At 50.8% G+C, this 20554-nt stretch overlaps 2 protein-coding genes across 8 annotated transcripts in view; one reads left to right on the forward strand and one right to left on the reverse strand.

Moving 5' to 3' along the window:
• Positions 1-8210, reverse strand: part of LOC105703959 (hyphally-regulated protein) — a 37044-nt gene extending 28834 nt beyond the window's left edge. Inside the window, exon 1 of the mRNA XM_012432784.1 lies at positions 8146-8210. Within this exon, the coding sequence (XP_012288207.1) occupies positions 8146-8153 (8 nt within the window). The 5' untranslated portion in view covers positions 8154-8210. The remainder of the gene's footprint in view (positions 1-8145) is intronic.
• LOC105704041 (cAMP-specific 3',5'-cyclic phosphodiesterase) overlaps positions 1-20554 on the forward strand; it is a 137464-nt gene that overhangs the window by 53759 nt on the left and 63151 nt on the right. For 3 of the 7 annotated variants that reach the window (XM_012432889.2, XM_012432890.2, XM_012432893.2), the window contains exon 1: positions 12963-13145. The exons of 2 other annotated variants lie outside the window; for them this stretch is intronic. Coding sequence is in view for 1 of the 5 variants with exons in the window: in XM_012432897.2 (XP_012288320.1) it covers positions 9307-9395 (89 nt within the window). In the remaining 4 variants the exon portion in view is untranslated. Of the gene's footprint in view, positions 1-8476; positions 9396-12950; positions 13146-20554 lie in introns of those variants that run through there. 2 more of the 7 variants (XM_012432897.2, XM_012432888.1) reach the window with 2 other exon arrangements.

Consider the following 20554-nt stretch of genomic DNA (forward strand, 5'->3'; position numbering starts at 1 on the left):
TACGAGTTAAGAATACCGTAGATCTTGGCGAAACCTTTTCATAGGACCTTCTTTGTTACACCATTTTAATGGGATCCCTGCGATTCTTCTAAGATCTTTGGCGATTGCAACCGTAATTGGGATGGAGCGCTACTCGAACAGCTTTAACGGTATCACTGGCTTGAAAGAACCTTGAAATCGAGACTCAAAGTGAATTTAATATAATAATTGAGTCTTCCACTGTCAGGAGTGCACCGAGAGCTGGCTAAATTGAACCCCCGAGGATCTCGCTGCATCGCCTCGAAATGGCGGATCAGATTTTAAAAAATTATACTTTCCCTTGAGCATTGGGAGAGTGGTTGTAACAACGGTCGATGCATTATGATAACGGTCGGGCAACGATTTAGCACGGACCTAGGGTCGCCTGTCTTTGACACAGCAGTCATGTATTATTTTTTTTAAAGCTATCTAACGCTGCACTTAGGGTGCACTATGAAACAACGGTCGTGATAACGCCGTACGCCGATAACTGGAACTGGTTACCGTCGTCGCCGCTTATCGTTCGTTTGATCCAGGTCGAACCAATCACCATTCCCTTGATACCGATATCGTATTAACGACCTACCAATCCGAGCTGTCTTGATACGGGACGACGATCTCCGGCAATCGGTACTTGAATTATCATGATCGGAGTTTACGGGGAAATTGGGGCTTTCGATCAGCCCGGATATACCGTTATCATTTTCGGTAATTTATTCGCGACAGCGATAACAGCCTGAGTTCTATCACTTGAAGATGGAAAAATACGATAGAGCGTTAAAAAGAGGAAAATTGCAACGACTGGGACGGGGGCATTAAACGCGGATTAAAGAGCGTTCGATTAAATTCATCGGTTAAATTAATAGAACAGCGGAAACCAAAATTGGCTCGATCGCCGGAGTAACGTCGGTCGGTTCGTTTAAAGCCCGTGTCGGACGATGTGTAAAATATCGCCAATGGTCGAGTGGTCGTCCCGCGCGTAGAATCAATTTGCTCCTTGGCAATATGCCTCGGAGTCAACTGGTCTTTGAAATATTATTTTACGCGAACCGTTCGCCGTAGCTACGTCCCGTAAAAAGCTAGCGAAAGCAGCGAGTAAATAAACAGCCACGTTTACGGTCGACTCTCCTCCTCGGGATAATATTTTTTGTATACGCCCAACGAAAGCATTTTCATTTCTCGTGCAGGAGTTTATTGTCCCACGGGGGAGCGGTTTAATAAAACCGAAGTCACTCGAGCGAGACGAAAGGAACCTCGACCATCTCGAACGAATACTCTTTCCTCGCTCCTCGTTGATTTTTCTTTGTCTCCGAAATCGAATTTCGGGCGGCGTCAACTCCTTCGAAAGGATCGCGGTTCTTTTGAGGATACTCGAAGCGAATCCGATCAGGGGGCGAGTGCAGGGCACGGATGCAATTGTGCACCGAGACAGATCGGCGGATATGTGGGACTTATCGATGAACGTTCTTTGCCGGATAACGCTCCTAGGACGTCTCCGGGGTTCGGCGATTTCGAGGAGTCCGAGGGAGTCGGCTTCTTTTCGAAGAAAAAGGAACGCGGAAACGCGCAGAGTGCACCGGGAGAGAAAGACCGTGCGAAGGGAGGAAGGGAGAACGGGGAAATTGCAGGTAGATGGTGGGAAAAAGGGGGCACGAGGGAGGGCGGATTTCCCCGCGATCGTTCGAAGCTTCCGAATTGCGACCACCTCGTAGATGGAAACAGAGTCTAAGGGGAACCGGCGGGGCTGCTCCCGAGGGATCGATACTGAGCAGAATGCTCCCGGCTGCATCGCCCAATGGCGACACCACCACAATCCACCAAATTCTGTTCTCACTGATAAAAAGGCCCACGGAAATTTACATATTCGATTATTGGTTATTTCCAAGCCACGATAAATTTCGGTAAAATTACATTCAGCAAGTTAAGTTATCCCGCACGTCCCACTTTTTAGCTCCGAAAGATTCGCCGATTTTTCTGGGATATCATCGCCCCTGGCTACTTTCTCGAAGTCACGTTTAATGGCCAATACCGGTGCTCCCAATTTTCCAAACCCCGAATATCGAATCCGTCTTTCGGAACTTCGACGTCCCTTCGATGGCGACGCTCGATATCCGCTATTTATGCCCGCCGAATCTGGAAATATACCCGAGCCGAAACAATGGTTGCCTTGGTTTCGGCGGCTTCTCCGCGGCCTCCATGTCGGTTAACAATGCCCATTATATCCAGGGTTCCACCCTCGCTCTTTGTCGCCCCCATTTAATCGTCGCGAGTGACACGCCGCTCCGAGCGATCGCGAGCGCGTAATTGGCGATGCCAATTTTAGAAACCAGAAACCGATCTTCCGGGGGAAAAATGGCCGATCGCGAAAATTCGGATAAGTCAAGAATTTCGTCAAATCGGATCAATGGAGTCATCTCGTCCCAATATCTGACGCTCGCGGCTGTTAACGCGGTTCTTCTGCCTGCGTAATGTCGGCGTTGCGCAAGACTCGATTCGCAATGGCGATTGTAAATCGCATTCGCTGGTAAGATTATTACCCGCTCATTATTGCGCCCGCGGTGCGCCATTAAGCGCTAACGACGCCTGGCGTATACGACTTCCGTCGTCGCGACGGTCACGTGTCGTCGTTTTCCTCGACACCTCGATCGAGGAATCGGCGCTCGACGTCGCGACGCTCGAGGCCAACGATCAATGTCGCCGGGATTTTCGATCCTCGTTTCGAGCTCGCGAGTCCAGCTCGCCGATCGCTAATCGACGTTCTCTCCGTTTCGCGCCGTTTACAAGGAATTTTAAAGAGAGGCTTAAGATGCCATTCCTATAAATAAAAATTCTTTTTGGAAAAATGAAATTTCGTGAGCGTCGCGTTTTTCCTCGGGGCCTGAAAAAATGATCGGAGAAAAGTTTTATAAATATTGTCACTTATATGTATATGCAATGACCCTTTGATGTCGCCTTAAGGGACGGAATCGACTGACGAACTTAACGTTACTGGACCTATAGATAGCCGATACCAAATAATTAACTTTGTCAGGGCATTCTAACGTGAAATTAAGTTAAGGTCTCGGGCGCATAGGTAACCTCGTTTACCGAGCGCCGCCATTTTTTTTTTCTGTATAATGGTAAAAATGAGATTAAACCGCTCATCGAATGACGGCGAATTTTCGCGAGTAATGCAACCGTAACGAAGTATCCGGTCGCATCGAGACTCTTTGCATAAAATCAGCGCGCTAAATCTGTTTATAACGTGGACCCGTCCGAGGTATAACGAAAGAGCGGAAAGGCGATGGACCTCGAGGGAACGCGAGATCCAGGAATACCGGAAGATCCAGACTCCCTGGAGGACTTCGTCTTCATCCCCGCGGTACGTCAGGGAAACGTGTTGGTTATTTTTTCGTTCTCGAGCGAGGATTTCCCGCAAATCCCAGGATGCACCTTCCGGTACTCGGGGACCGTCCAGAAAGGACGAGGAACATTGAAGTCGAATATTCTACGAGGATTCCGCGGTTTCTCCTTCGGTTTATGTGCCTTTTTTTGCCTTCATTCGCCTTTATTTGCTTAAATTCGCCTTTCGTCCTCCGAAATCCAAGGGCAGCGTCCGTCTTCGAGAATAAACCACGTGGGCTGGAACGCTTCCGCAAAGGTTCTCGCAAAGGACTCGAGTAACCTTTAAGCCGGCGTCGGGTGTCCGGCGTCCACCGAATCGGATGGACGAAACGACGTTTTATCTCGGAGAAGGAATCGATCCATTGCTAGACCCATTCCGTCATTCCGTGTTCCCTTGCCCTCCAATGTCGGCAGGAACTTGACCTATAAAAGCGTTTACGACGTCGAGACGCCCGACGTACACGCGATCCGACGATTCGGCGAACTTACTCGCTTCGATTGTCTCGCGGCCCTTTCTCGACTGCGAATTTGCTCGCCTCGATCATCTCGCGTCCCTCTCGCGATCGCGAGTTCGCCCATTTGTCAGCGATCGATGGAGAACCTCCGACTCGCCGCGGAACGGTGCTCCGGACCTCTCTCGCGTAAAATAAAGACGTTCGAAAGATCGAACGATTCACTTAACCGTCTCGTAAACTTGGCGTTTACAGCCATCGGGGTCGCCATAAATCCGTCTTTCGGGCGACCGCCATGGCGGAAGAAAATTTCATACCCTTCTTCCGGAGCCGCGGCGAGCCCGACGGCAGCGATTGCCTCTCGCCGCACCTGGGCGCCTTCGGAGGAAGTTGCGGAAACTTGAAATTTTCACTCAGCGAGTCCGCAAAAGTTTCCGTCTTCGCGTCCACCGGCATCGCCGTAAATCAAGCTTCGCGAGAAAAAAAACGTCTCAACGATTTACGCATCCGTGCAACTTTACGATTTTTTTACGCCGCCGCCGCGGTTCCGCGTCGTCACCTCGAAGACGGGAAGAGAGTTGTCTCTCGCAATCGTTTTCTCCGGGAGGCACTGCAAATCGCGGGAGTGGCGAGCCCCCTTAACCCGCAACTCGCGACGTCCATCGGGCGAATTCGCGGCCGATTCGAGCTCCCGAATTGGCGCGCGCAACCCTGACAAAGTAGAGCGTTAAGTGCCGGCACGTAAATCGAGCGACCGCGGGGCATATTTGCATAATGGATCCCCGGGGGAAGTGGGTTTTCGTGTACGCGTTTTACCCGCGAATGCGCCGCCATTGCCCTCGGTCGGGCAGGCGCGGATTTCTAGGTGGGAACGCCAGAATCTACGGAAAGCATCTCGAGGATGCGGTTCGGGATGCTTCGAGATAACTTCGGGTCCCCTAGGGTGCCCGGACTCCGGGAAAAGTCAGGAATTCCGCAAGAATTCGAGGAGTCTCACCGTTGGGGGAACGGAACGGAAGGGATTCGGTGTTCCTAGGTCACGGACGCCTCTCGGGATTGACCGAAATTCCGCTTTTTTATCGGACGGGACTCGAACATCTTCCGGTCGAATTCGATGCGACAACATCCTCCGGATCATCCGGATAGGATCCGTACGGGATCCGCACAGGATAAACACGCGAAGCGCTTGCTTTCCTTAAGGTTTACGATTCGCACGCGCCTTCGTCAGCCTTCGGCTGCTTACTCTCTCCCGCCTTTATTTACCAGGACCGAGAACGTTATCCCCCGGGATAACAAATTTACTTTGCTAACTTCCTTCCGAGCGAAGTTTCGCGTGGAACCTCGGCTGCCGCGGATCGTCTCCTAGCCGACGTAGATCGGAGATCCGGCCGATGTTTCTGGGCGTCTTCCAGAGACTCGACGACGTCGGGACCGGTAGCGATGGCTGCGCGAAACTCGCATGATTTATCGTCCCGTCGTTACGTCGACGCCGGGATTTCGGCAGCCTCGCCGAAATTAGCCCGGTAATTCGGGTCGACCCGTTAGGCTTATTATCCACGGGACTTCGTCACACTCGCTCTCTCGAGTCGCGACACGAAGTTCGCCCGAGTTCCCGAGAACGCGGAGTCGGATTTGGCGATCCACCGATCCGCAAAAAACGCGTTTTCCGCGGCCAGAAGCCGCCAATTCGGTCCCCTGCCAGGATTCCGGAGCCTTTCAAAGCCCAGCCTACGGTACCCCACGTAATTGGTCCTCGAGAAAATTGGGAGACTTTAGTGGGCGATTCCAGGGAAATTCCATCGGGAATAGAGACGTCGAGGAGGCTCCTCTCCGGCAGGAGGGAGAGCCTCCGCAATCCTCGGCGGATAGGCAGAGAGTCCCCTCGCGGGTGCTCCGCTCGTATCGCCGGCCTACGCTTTCGGACCACGGTGGACGTGGCTACCCCAGCTTCCTTCTTTTCGTAACTTCGACCGATACGCGTTATCTCCCGACCAGCTATCGCGGACTCGTCGCGACGTTCGGGTTGCGAGACGCCGAGCGCGATGGCGCCACCGGTCCGGTGGGCGTTTTACCGACCCTCGGTAAGCTCCGAGTGGGAAGCTTTCGCGAGCTTTCACGGGGCTGAAGAAACCCCGATAGCGGCATCGACCAGCGGCCGCGGAGGAAGATCGAGCTGCCGAATCAGGGTCAATGGCTGCGCCACTCGAAATAGTCGGTGGGGTGGCGCGTGCTCGAAGAAGACGTCGCTCGTTTGGGGACGTCCGTCGTCGCCGGGGAAGACGGTCGCCGAGGGGACATCCAGACTTTGACGCAAAAGAATTAACCGCCAGATTTTTTCGGCCCGGTAGAGACGCGTCGCCGTTTTCGAGATTCCTCGAACTGGCGCCATGCTCGTCTTCGAAACCATTTTTTCCTCCTCCGTTGCCGACTTCTCGCCCACGCGAGAATTTCCGCGAGAAAGAACGGGTCGCGCCTTTGCCTCGTCGTTGGTCGACGACGACGACGCGCCGAATTCTTGGGAGTGGAACCACTCGATTTACCCTCCTGGGAACGTCCTTGGGAGACGAGCTCGTTCATTACTCATTTTGGAAACAGTGACGGATCGTAAAAAGCGCGGACAGCCTGGAGAGCTTTACCGCTCCGCCATTAATTACGTGGCATACTTGACTGGCGGCCAATTTGGATTTTGAATTTGGGTCGGCGCTGAGCAAACGACGTCGATTCACGAAATGACGAGAAACTTTCGAGTTGCCTCGTGGTTCGTCGATAGGAGCGATTCGGGAGAGAAGATGGAACTCGCTTCGTTTGCATCCCGTAATTCAGAATCCTGCCAAGACGGTTCGCCGTTCTTTTCTCGTTACATACGAGTACGACCGGGTTCAAACATACGGCCGTCTTTGTCCTGTCTTGTCCGAGGAATTTATTATTTAAAAGGAGTGCGAGCACTTGTTTGTGCCAATTCTTGAGACAAGAGCGCAGGAATAAACATAGCGCCCTCTTGTTTCCCGGACAGGCCCACCGTTAAAAGAAATACAATTTTATATTAATTTCGTTGGAAGTTTTATTCGGACATGGTATATTAATTTTATATCTTTGCAACAAATTTATAAAATGTGTTAAATTAGTACACGAGTGCATTCATTTTACCACGCAATTTCAAGAATTTATGACGAGGAGGGTAGAGATGGAACATCGAGCACCTGTTTGTTTTGATAAAAAACAACTTCGCTTCTAACGTGATATCGGAAATCGAACTCCAACCGAAAGTGCGTCGAAAAGAGACCTCGGCGTGATTTTGACATGCTCTCGAAGGAAGGGTAATGCTCCGTTTACCCTCATCCGACCCTATCTCTCGTGAATCACGGTCCGCGTTGCATCACGCCGTGTGCTCTTGCCAGATCCGTGCACACAGCTGCTAGAAAAATTAAGTGACGCATAGGACGCACGCTGGTCTAAGAGACCGACACCCGACATCTAGAAATACGTGCCACCCGGTCGCCTCTTCGTTTCTGGATCCGGAAATAGTTTGACAAAAATTCGAATGGATAACGCGATGCGCCGGTGCAAGCCGAACCGCGCGACTTTCCGTCCGTTCGACTTTGCGCTTCTTTTGTGCCGGTTTAATAACGCGATTAAATTCCGCGAGAGGCCACGGGAGCGATCTCTCATCCGAAATAAATCCGCGGGTTGATCGTCACTCGGGTTATAAATATCGTCTATTATTAAACACGGATCACATGAATTCGCGAGAACTCGAGGCTCTCCGCAACGATCACGAGGCCTCTCGCTCTCGAGCGTCTCTTATGATTTTCTCGAGATTCCAAGATCGCGAGTGATCTATAAGAGGGCCGTAATTCCGCTACCTCTTTGCGATCTTGCCAAGGGAAGTGTTACTCCGCGTTTCCGCGGATAATTTTAGACAGCCCGAAAAACATGCCGCGGGCGGACACGAGCCGCTCCTGCGAGGACATATTTCCGCTCGAGTCCTGATCGACTTAAATTCATTTAACGCCAACCGTGGATCCATCGAGGGTACTTTAAGGACTTTGGAAAATAAGGCCCAGGATTTTGATTCCATCGACGAGGGCCACGGCTCGAAATCCGTTTCAAAGTGAGACAACCTGGAGATTATCAAACGGCTGGATTTTATTATTCGATTACGTTTCGAGATGATACCTGCCGATCCTGGCTCTCGTCCAAATCCATTTCCTCGCCGGTGGTGGGAGCCACCCACCGAGAGCCACTCGAAGAGCCCCTGAATTTAGAAAAAAGAAACTAAAAATAATGATACCTTGACATAAGGCTACACGACGAGCCAATATAGGTCTCCGCGATATAACCCAAGCATTTGGATCCGGTCGAGCGCGTTCCAAGTTGTCAAAGACACGACGAAGGAGGCGGGTGCTCGATATCGACGGTTGCTTAATAAGATCCTTTGGTCTCGATCCTTGGACGCGACGTCGAGTCGTCGAGGACGAGTCGCGTCGGTGGAATCGAATGAACTACGCGTACGCGAGAAAACCGACGGGCTGTTCGAAATAATCCGAGTCGCTCTATAAATACAATGTGACATTCAGTACTGTGTGGCCCGCCGCGATGTTCAGATGGCGATCTTACCCACTCGTCCTCCGAACATCATCTGAACAACGACCGACTCCGAGGGCGTTCGAATCGGCGAACGCGAGGATCGGGGTGCACCTTCCGACGCTGCCAAGGAACAACCTTCTACCTCCTCTATCGACAGCCACGGTCATCAAATCCGTATCAATGGACGTGTCGGTGAACGTCGGAGAAGACGCCGCTCGACGTCGCGACCCTCGCGAAACGGCGTCGAGGTTCGACGTCGCGTAGAACTCGGAAATTCGGAGCCACCGATGGACTTCCACGAGTCGTGGGGAATTAATAAATCGGCGAGGTTTACAAACTGTGGAGACGCGCTAAGTGCTCGTCGCGTATGCGACATGTCGAAGACTGTCGGATCGCCGGAAGTCGCTGCAGACTCGCGGAGGATTCTTGGTGCCGAGTGCGGAAAATCGAAGCAACGCTGCCGAGGGGTTATTCGCTCAGAAAATCATGGATTTTAATGCTCGGTACCACGTGGCAATCATCTAGAAATCGCAAGCAGACGATCCTGGAGATCGGTGAAATTCACCGAAACGTCACAATTTTAAGGGGTGATTTTAAACGTCGTCACCTGTTGGCCGAATCGCGTTGTTGTTTATCGTAAGAAATAAAAGATCGGTTCTCAAAGAAGGAAACAGTTTTCACCGATTTCCTAGTGAATACCCCCTCGGACGCCGCGATTAAGTGGCAATCTCTTGGATTAAATCTTTGATAAGGGGCCTCGCGGTCGGCGGGTTAAAAAATGCGAGAAGTGTGCTCCCCGTAGAAAAGTGGACGCGCCGGTTGGTATGACGTAATTTTCGAGCGAGGGGAAAATCAATCGGTCGGAATGGAGAGGCTGAACGTGGCGGAGGCGATGCGCCGCAAAGACAAAAGACGACGCCGGGGGTGGACGGTGGTCGTCGGCCACGAGGTCCGGTAAGTCTCCCCGTTTCCCATTTTTCTCCGCCCTTGGGTCCCCTTCTCGACTACTGATAAAATCCTAATTAAGAAAATATTTTACGCGGGAAACCGGAGGTCGATCTTAATATTCCTCGCGTTGTTTACGCGGAGGATATCCCATTATGACATTAAAATCCTGCTTTAAACCAACACACGGGATCACGCGGTGGCGTGAGGGAAATGCTATCCACGGAATTCCGATAATTAAAGAAGAGTACGGCAATTCTCGTTTTCTGAGGTTTTGGGTGACGTTCTTTCCGCGGAAAATCCGACCTCGGTATCGGGAAGGACCTCGTGGGGGTAATTTTCTCAAAGGACGTTATCATCCACGGTAAAGCAGCGAAAATCAAGGATTCCCCGAGGGTGAGCGCCGAAAGGAAGATGTCGCGTGTCGGTAATCGCGACGGAATACTCGCGGGTCGGTAAAAGCGGTTTCCTTCGCCCGTCGGGGAAGATGCTGCCATCTTATCCGCCGAAGTGGAAACTCGAATGACGGCTCGATACCGCGCATACTTGGCGGATGAAAGCATCTCGACAAAAAGGAAAACGAATGCTAAGGTTCAGAGATGAGTTGCTCGTGAACAATCTCCCAACTCATCTTTGTATGGTTTTACGGAACCTCGTTACATCGCAATGGATACATATATGTATTTATACCTGTACTCTATATCTGGCCAGAATCATTATCGTATCGTTGCGACTTGAGCGGTTTTCCGGGAATTCGTTGTTCGCCGTCAAAAAGGAGGTCATCCAAATGATTTCCTCGATAATCCAAACGAGTGGATTGAAACGCGTTAAATCCCTCTGATTAATTCCAGCTTATCGAAGAGCAGGTTCCATAAAGTATCTTCTTCCCCAAGCCGCTATTATTCCGGCGGGTCGGTTGGAGTATCGACCCGAGTTTATTGGTTTACGGCACAGCTTGCATTACTTCGGGTGCTTTCAGAGCAGTATCGAATGTTTCACCTGGCTCGTTCTTTTTTTTTTTTTTTCGTTCCCGCGGCGTAAATACATCGAACCCACCTGGATATCGATACGAATCTCGAGGTACGATCCGATTCGCGATCGTATATCTCGGATTTATGCCAGACATCGTACGCGCTCGTTACGTCACAGCTGGCGACGAAGTTTCGCCGGACATGCCGTAAAGTCTGCAAACCTGCACCTGGAGAATCTGGGTGATGCACTTTCGTTGGCCCAGCGAACTTAAGACCCTTGAAACTTTTCCTTCCGAAGTTCGATCGCATTGGCTCGTTTAATTCGATCTGGACTTCGGTTAAAAATTCGGCCTATTATTGTCGAACGACGAGGGCGATCGATATCGCCGATCGATCATAACCTATACACCCGGAATCGAGATCGAGTCTCTGATCGGCAGCAAAGGGCAATACACTAAACGAGGCAGGAAATTGGAGATTCCTCGCGATAATTCCTTGACTTTATCCATCGAATGAAAATTTTAGAAGCCTATCTCAAGCAGCTCGTATCGAAGCTATCGATTGACGCGGCCTCTCCCGAGGTGGAGTTACAAAACGTCCATTTCGCGTGGATACTCCTAAGGGTGCGCTTTTTTAAGTTCACACACGGTCGCCTCGACCTTTTTTACGATCGCGATTGGCTCGATATTTTCACTCGGTAAGTTTTGAAAAGGAGGGGTTCATCTTCCCAGAATATTTTAATTACGGTTCAATGAAGTCCACTGCCAGCGGCGCAGTTATTCCCATTAGAGACGTGTAAGCGGTAATTACTTTTGGGATTAAGCGCGCAACTGCAATTTGAGATTTGTTACCAAAAACTCTTTCAATTACCCACTGCCCCTGCGTTTCGTGAAATCGTTGTATAAATAAATGCGTGGAGTCGTGTTTAACTCGAATTGTAATTGTCGACAAATGTAATCAACGCCCGCGGTTTCCGTGTACTTGCAGTCACTTGTGAATGGAGGTGCATCAATAGTTGTTAACGTGTCAATTTTCAATGGAGCCCCTAAGTCGCCATTTAATTGGGGTTTTAATGATAAAATTGAGCGCGTTTCCCTCCTGACAAGCGTTCACCCTGAATTATGGCTATTATTCTACGGCCGACTATTCGAGAGGAAACGCAAGTATACGTCTGTCGAACGTCGGCGTAAACGCGAGCACTTCCCATTGGTTGCCGTTCCACTTCCGACCGATGAATAAATGGTGCAGTCGATACGATCGCTACGAATATAAGTGGTTTTACAATGCAGAAATGAAATAAAGGGGGTCCCTGCTCCGGACGAACCACGACCGATGATGAGGAGGTCCATCAATTTTCTCTGTAACCTAATAGCGCACTTTTAACCGTGCACTACCCAATTAACCGATGTAATTCGACTAGCCGATGATGTTAGCCGCTAATCACCTTAACAGCGAGTACGAAGCTGATGAGATTGCCCGTGTTGGATAATTGCATCGAGTATCTCATTTAATGTACCGGGTATGCACCGCGACGCGACGAATTGCATCGAGTCCGTGATTTTTTTTTTTACCCTGGCCGGTGCAACGATATATGCCACCGTCGACTCTTTAGAGACGTAATTTAATCCACTTTGGTTTAAATCAGAGTGGCATAAGCCCTCTTCTCTACCGAATTGCCCTCTACGAAGTTTTTACCCTGTTCTTGCACAGACGCATCCGCGTCGCCGCGGGGTAAAGGTGCGTTTATAAAATCGCAAGGGCTGCATAATTACGCCCGTGACTTGAGAAGAATCTCCATGCTTTCGAGAGCTTAATGTAGATGTGCAACACGATTCGATAACCAAATTCCTTAAACCATTCGCAGCGAATTCTCGAGGATAAAAATATGCATCGGGAGCACTTTCGCGCGGAACTCGGGAAATGTGAAAAAAGAAGTCGCGCCAATTTTACGGTCAACGAGAACGAACGCATTCGAAATCGCGAGTATGCAGCCTTCAAAAGTTAAAAGTAATCGCCACATGAATAGGAGAGAGACTTATATTTCTCTGTAAAAGTTCGTTAAAATTCATGAAGTCGTTCGGCGTTCTTTCCGGAGTCCCGGTCTGAGTTCCTCCCCGGGGAGAGGCATACATTATTAAAAACTTAATTTGCGTCTGCCGGCGATAAGCTTCGAGGTAGTTTCTGGCGAGTTCAACTTGGCGACGTCGGCTACGCGCTCGAGGTTCAAATCCCCGGATAGATTTCCGAGGGGCAAAGTCGAAAACGGTTGATCCGCGAAATCGCCGTTTGGTTACAAAATCGAAACCCTCGATGGAGGACCGCCAAGCCGAAAATTCACCGATCGGTTTCCACAAGACCGAGGGCGCGACCAGAGGTTTCGTTTCGCGAAGTCGTCGCAAAAGTGGAGTAGCGCCGTGGAGGAGCGTCACCGTGGTCGCGGTCGATCCGGCCTTGCGGATCCTGGCACCGCGTGTCAACCCCGGCGCGACCCGGCCGAGGGAGCATGCTCGCCGCTGCGGCCTCCTCCGGCCGCTGCGGCCGCTTCGCCGCTACGGCGCGACGCGAGGCGGCCCGTGAGCCGCCGCGACGCTCAGTCAGGCACCACGCGCCACTCCGCGAGCCTCGCCGGCTCTTCCGGCCTGCGGTTCCTCCGTTTCGCCTTCCCGACCCCCTCCGACCCCCGGCGACCCCCGCGACCAAAGAGCGAGGGATGAAAAGCCGTAGTGCATCGAGACCGCGCTTCTCCCAAGAGGACGAGCAGGAAAGACGAAAAGCGACGCAGCCTCAGGTGAGCGAGAGGTCACGAGAAGTGCACCTGGGACCGACAGGGCATGCACTCGAGGCGTATCGCGGGTGTGCGTTGCAAGACGTTCAATCGGACGACTCGAGTGCGGGGGATCGCGAATCTCGCGTTCTGTGATAAGGCCTCGCACGGTGGGGTGCAAAGATTGGCATCCAGAGGAGAGGAGAGGGCGAAATTGAGATTTTAGGCCACGCGCCATTTTTTTTTAAGGGGCGCTTCCATTTTCTCCGGCGTTCCCGGGGAAGTCGCGTTGGAAAGGTCGGAGAGCTAGATTTTAGGAACGACGGGACGGGGAGGGGAAAACCGGGTGTAATTATTGTGTCTGTGGGCGTTACTTCGGGGTTACGCTACTCTCGGAGGTGTAAACATTTCTCGGGCCCCGCTCGTTTGCACGGAACGTGCTTTCCCGTTCGCCTTCTTGTTTAGGATTATCGCGCGTTGGTAACGCCGAGCTCTTTCGAAAGAAAATGTAATTTAATGGAGGTTATGACGGTGCTCGTTAGCGGGAGTAGCTCAAATGTGCGGGATACGAGAGCGGAGGATGTTCCAGAAGGGTGGTTCTTGATCTCATCGACATAACGAAGATTCGCGCTAATTGGGGGGAAATTGCTGAAACGAGGGTAGTCGTCGAAATCGGAAAGTTTGGTTTATCTTGAATTCGGTATCAATGGGTAGAGGATGCCAATCGACCCCGAACACCGTTCGGATCTTTATCACAGAAAATGTTCCCATATTTGAGGGTCGTAGGAATTGTATCGCCGATCCGCAATGGTCGGGTAAATGTCGCTTTTCAAATCAATTTAAATGTCCTCGTAATTGAAAGTATTTAAGTACGAATGGGTGCACCGTGAATTAACGACCATTTCCGATCGAGTCGAGCTTGCGGGTCGTTGAGGAAATTTCTATCGAGAAGCTTTTTCGGTATCCTGGCTCGATGAAAACATGTACCTTGGAGCACGCTCGTGTTACTCGACGAGATAATGAAAATTCCTTAACGACCAGACAAGAGCGATAGTCGCATATTTGAAGTACCTACGGTGGAGGACTTTTAACGCTTGGAGTCACCGGCTGTGCTTCGATTTTTTTGGCGCCATTCTTCCCGCGGGAAAAAACGTTATCCGCAAGTGCGTTTTTAATCAGCGAAATGTGCACCTCTCTCCGAGCCCGGACAAATAGAAATCAAAAGATACTTTCGTACACACGCGTCCCATTTTATTTCACTCGGAACGCGGTTGGAGTTTTTGACTCGTGTCTTTTTCATTTTTCTTTCCCTCCGCGTTTTTCGCCGAGAAGAAGAATTCCTAATTTTTGTATCACTTCCATACCGTCGTCGTTTCATGGACCGAGCTCGCGAATCCATCCAGAAGGATTTGTTGCGTAAAACCTTCGGCAAATGCGGAAGCAATTTTGGTCGTAGTCAGAAGCCGAACCGTTGGAGTAATATCGCGCTAATCGAAAGGCAGACTCTTTACGCAGCTCGTTACGTAAATTCAGTTCTCGATTCCCCTTTCCTCGTCACTCTCTTAAGTGGAGAAAAGACCGTGAGGTGAACTCGTTCAATTTCACACCAATTGTACAAATACCGTGACGTCACGATTCGCTGCTGTAATACTTAAAAAAAGAGCGTACGGTAATATCGAAAATCCGAGACGCTGTCATCGGTTTTACTAACCATAAAATGGAGGTATCAGCTTCCCGTAATTGAATATTATTTTTTAACGAGCAACAAGCATCGCGAAATTTCCCAAAGCGCCGTTACCGCGAGGGGACCGGATTTTGATTTTAACTCGAAACGAATAATTCCATAATTGGCAATTAGCGTGGAGAGGGACGACACAAACGCCGATCCAATTATGAAGCGTTATCTTGGACCATTTTAAAGGACCGTGCGTCTCCTCGGTTTATTCTGCCGGGAATATGCTCTCCGGGTTCAACCATTTTACTCGGTTTGTGGACCTTTCGAGGATTGGGTTGCATCGTGCCGGGAAATCGATATTAAACGGCTCTTTCGATCGTTAGGGGATATTCGAGGTACGCGGAATGCGCGATAAGGACGGGCAGGGAAGCCCTTCCTGGGGTTCTCGGTTCCGCGGACCTTTTGCGAGGTATATATATAACGTTTTAGATAATTACAAAGTGCATTAGGAAATTAAAGTTAGTGCAATTCTCGATGCTCTCTGTACACCTCGGGGTATCGGGAAGCGATATCGCCCCCGATTGCGCCTAGCTTTTCCCTATTCACCGATTATACGCCGATACCGACCAGAAATTGAATCCCACACGGGAGAAAGGTTAAACTTCGCCCAAATACCCATCATCGTCTACCGTAAGCGACAAGAGAGTGACACGGACCCTAGAACTCGACATGTTAAAAATGCCAAAAAGGGAAAAGAACTAAATAATCCAAAACTTCCCGACATATCGCGCCGTCGTCGTCGTTTTATTTAAATCCCGACGAGCCGCGAGCTTGCAGTCGGTGAAACTCGTTGCTTCAAAAGTTCGGCCATGTAATAACGAGTCATTTTTAACGCGCAGAAAGTCTCACGCGTTATCGCGAATAAATCGCACCTTTCTCCCTCTGATCGACGGCAACGTTCAATCCGTTCAGCCCGAGAGGCACGGGAGGAAGGGGTAAAAGTTCGCATGAATAATACATGCGACTTGTCTTCCCTTCCGAGACCTTCGGGTCTCCCGCGAGCGGAGCTCCTCGACCGCACTCGTCGGTAAGACGTCGCGAGCGATTCCGCGACCTGGACCGACCTTGCGTCGTTACCTCGGCCCATTGTCATCGCGACATTTTTACATTTTTGCGAGAGATCCGGCCTCGAATATCGAGGAAACGAGGGATCCCGATGCGGTATAATGGGACAGCCATCGGGCGAAACGCGCCCCGTCGAATACCCATCGCGCGCCGAAGAATCGCAATGGAGGAAATTGGCTTTACGCGAGTTTCCACGCGAATGTAACGACCTACGGATTTCCCTCTCTCGTCGCTCCACTTCCACTCCGATCGCCGATTTTTCCACTTTTGAATCGCCATCGTCGATCACGGTGGGGCGGAAGAAGGCGATTTTGAAAATCGACGAAGCCTGGCTAGGAGGAGCTTCCCTTCTTGTGCTCGGGTCCCGAGGTGTACCGACGTCGCGTTCACCCAACACGATTTTCACTTTTGACCTATCTGCGATGAATGTCTACGGTATTCCCGCACCGAATACCAGGCAATGGCACTAAGGACTAATATTTATCGTTGACCTTCCGTGCCTAGAGCGCGCCATTACGCGTCCGAAACAAATCTATGCGGATGCACGCGAATGCTAGGAATGATCGATGGCGGCACGGAGAATCGTCGTCCACTTTTACCAGGTTAGACCCGTTCGCGTTCGTCGTATCGCGATGTACTTCTTTCAACGCTCGATTTTAGATCGTTAATCGCGACATCGGAATATCGGCCCCGTCAACGTCGACGGAAATCCTGAGGGCGCGTCGGGGAGCACTTGACGTATGACCATAACCGGAGACTTTGGAAATCGCGGATCGCGGAGTCGCAATGGCGAGGCTGTAACGCGAGAAATTCGCAATCCATTATTCGCACGTGTGGGGATGCCTGCAACGAGTCGACGTAAATGCATCGACCGATCGATGCAGAGTTCCACGGCGGTCCGGGAAATTACTTCGTCATGCACTTTGGTCGAAACTCGAGTTAAGCACACCTCGACTAAAACCGAATAAAGTACACTCGGGTTCGCTACCGCGAGGTAATCGATCGATCGATCGATCGATGTCCGTAACGAATAATCGAGCTCTCGAACGGTTGACGTTCAAAGGAAGGGCGCCTGTCGCGAGCACGGAGAAAAATTCCCCTTTGTCGGCCGATCGAGCTGCCCGCTAAATTTTCGACCTTCGGTTCTCGCCGTCCTCGGCATTCATATCACAAATATTATTTCGCCCGTCCTTGTCGGGTGTATGCATGCATGCTAATAAGTTTGCGCAGTTGCAGCTTAATTAACCTTCAATTACCGATCCATGATAGCTCCTCACGGGCTCCGGATTTTGGGCGGCCGAATATATACTTGGGCGTTATTGTCAGAATTTTTGCCGGACGCCAGCCGCTACCGAAACGCGCACGTGCTTAAACCACGGTAAATTTCATTCCATCCCCGGTGCAGCCATCGATGCACGTCGTTATTGCTGCCACATTTGTCGGATGAAACGGTGCATCGCCGGGTGGCCGAGTCGGGCGAAACGCGACTCGTCGATTATTGTTCGTACAGCATTTCACAATGAAGACGACCGTGCTCGCATAAAATGTAAAAAATTGGAAGAAGGTACTATCCATCGCGGGTCGCAAGATTCCCCCCGAATATCGAATGTTGGCAGTTGGCAGCTGGCATGCACTTGCGTCCGCACTGCATCTGGGCCGGCAGCTCGGGTTGAATTAGCCGCTGAAACGTCGTATGTCGTCGCAAAGTACGACTCGAAATGAGAAGTTTGAACGAGCTCTTGAGTTGAACTTTCCGAAGGGTGTATTCGCGGATTTCCGTCTACTCGGTAGCTCCCGCCCGACGGACGTTCCCGTTGATCCTCCGGGAAAGCGCGAGCATTTTCTCCCGGGAGGAGGGCCGGAGGCCAATGGAATAACCCGACGTGAATGAATGACGCATGAGTACTCCGAATCCCAAAAGAAGCTTCCAGGTCGTTCGAAGATGTTTGTCGCATTCGTTTTGCGTGGACTTGCACGTACGCGCTGCATCTATCGATCGGCCGAGATGCAACGCGAGCGATCGAACGATGCGTCGAAGCGATCCGACTCTCGAACGGAATATTTGTCGCGATCGCGGCGTCTTTCCCTAGATGGTCCAGAAGGAAAGAAGGTAGAGGAAGAATTCTCGAGAGGGAGGCTGAACGTCGGAGAGGGGTGCGATTTAATTGGGATGTTTCTCTTTTTGCAACTCGAGCTGGCGCACTCGCCGTGATGAATTATTCACTGCGTAGATAAATGGGTACGGACAGGCGCGCTCTTGAATGCAAACAGGCCCTAGGTACCTCCGGGGGAATTCATAAGAGGAATGCATATACGCGCGCGTTAAGCAAGTGTGAAAGGAGGCGGAAATTCGGAAGGACCTCTGCTTTTGTGCGACAAAATGCTGGGAATTTATCTTACCCCAACAGGTTCCCTAGGGCGAGTTAGAGCATCAAGCGGGTGTATAACTTTGGAAAGTAAACCGGGAGGAAATATTAACTCCTGAGAGATTGAGTTCCTGTTCAGCCATTACCTCGGTCCGATCTTTCGATGCGAGATTGGTTACACGTTTGCCGATTCCTATAAGGCGAATCGACCGATCGTTTGCCTATTGCCACATTCGAGTCTTTTTCAACCTACGGGGCGATTGATTACCGCAAACACGAGGCCGGATTAATGTCAACAACGGTAATTGTTTATTCGACGTGACACTTCTGGATGGACGGTTCGACACGCAAGTACATCCGTTAAACGAGAGGGAATCCACGTCGGATGGCCACGTACGTACGTACGTCGAATCGCTCGACCACGGAAAGGTTTATACGATCAATAATTCAAGCCTACGGATTTTTCTTTTTTGCTCCTGTCGTGTTTCCCTTTTTTTTTTTCTCTGTCCGCGACCTCGTGCACTTGTCGCCGTAAACGACCTTTATGACCACGCCGTGTGCATTTGCGGGTAATGATCGTACGGTTACTCGGAAGAATGGAATCGCGAGGAACGATAAAATTGCGCCGCCGTTGCATCGGGAAAGTATGTCGTATTTCATCTCTCTACCGGACCCCATTAGCGTCCTGACGTTGTTACAATAAAATCATTACTCCGTTAATTTAACGACCGCAGAGTTATCGGGCCAGCGTACCATCGACGGAGCTCGGTTACTGTATATTACCGCGACGTTCACGGAATTTATTACGCGGATTAATGGGCCGACATCCCCCGTGGTAGAAAAAAATGCCCTGCTATGTTTATTAACGAATTAAATAGAACATTTTTTGTAGGGGACTTTTTTTAAGGGAGCCGATCTTTTGTACGACGCGTATCCCTCGCCTTTATCCCGTTGGAGATGTCACTCTTGTGAAGCCTTGCCACCAACGAGATACGAGTTTTCGCGCGACGGTAAAAGTCGCTTTGTCTCCTTAGACTTTCCAGGCGAGAATAGGATGAGCGCAAAACTGGAAACCAGTCACTTCGCGGTATTGTTCTCGCCGGCAAGTATACTATGCTACTCGCACAAAGCCCGCTAGAGACCGTTCTTTCCAGCAGAGGGACGCGAAAAAGTTGATCGCGTGATCATTACCGGGTGTCCCTGGATAATGTGGACTAACGATCTCGTACGAACCTTGCGACCGAAAAAAAGGCCATCGCGGCGAACCGAAATACGTTCTGCTGAAACGATTTCTCGTATCGCAGGGCACTCGGTGGCCACGCAAAACGCAACTATTGCGTTAAGCCGGCCATAGCTCCCGGGGAGCGTTTGCAATTGTCGTCTCTCAGTTTTTGACATTTTGCGGATGTAGCAGTCCACGTTTGCGCGGCCTCGGGGGTCGTTCAGTGTCCTAATATTCGGCGGAATCCTCTCGGGAGGGAAAGCTCCGGGAGCCTAATGTCCAAAAAAAGGGTCCGACCGACTGTAGCCAACGATTAACCTTGTCGACCTTATCGAACCATTACGGGAACGGTGATCGAGGAGAATCTGGACATCCCGAGACTCGAAGTCGCTTCCTGTGAAATACACTTTTGTCCTTCCCTAGGAGAAAAGCGCAACCCTCTCGATACTAATTTTTCCTCCCTTCTCTGGTACTTCCATCTTGGAATTGGAACTCGTTTGAGATTCGCCGCATCTTCCGCGATTTTCTCCTTAGAACTTCCAAAGAACTGCACCGTCTAATTAAAGGAGTGCTCGAAAGACTCCGCTCCTGCCTCGACGGAACTCGGAGACGTCCGGACCCCTCCGGTTCCTGGATTTTTTGCGAACTTTGCAAATTTGCTGAATTTGCTCGGCGACGATATCGCCCTTTTCCGTCTCCGCTATCAACTGGAAATTCCCCTGGAGATTTAACTCTGGCGCATTCCTCGCCCTCCTCGTTCGCGGAGACAGAGTGCATAAGTGCAGAGGTGAATTCGAGGATGACGCAGACGCAGTTTAATTATTCGTGGCTTAACGCGATTGCACGCCGTGATGGTGGGATTTCGCGGGTCTTGCCGGAGTTGGCCACGGTGGAGGGGCCTTAAAATTTTCAAGAGACGAGGCAACGATTTACCCTCGGTTTCGCCCCATCGAGGAGACTCGCTGGTGCGTAAAACGATATGTGGAGACGTGCGTCTTCCTCCCCCTCAACCCACTCGTGCGGAATTCGTGTGGGTTAAGGTGAT

Source organism: Orussus abietinus, unplaced genomic scaffold (genome assembly GCF_000612105.2).
Source record: "Orussus abietinus isolate OABI.00-Male unplaced genomic scaffold, Oabi_2.0 scaffold11, whole genome shotgun sequence".
Lineage (NCBI taxonomy): Eukaryota > Metazoa > Arthropoda > Insecta > Hymenoptera > Orussidae > Orussus > Orussus abietinus.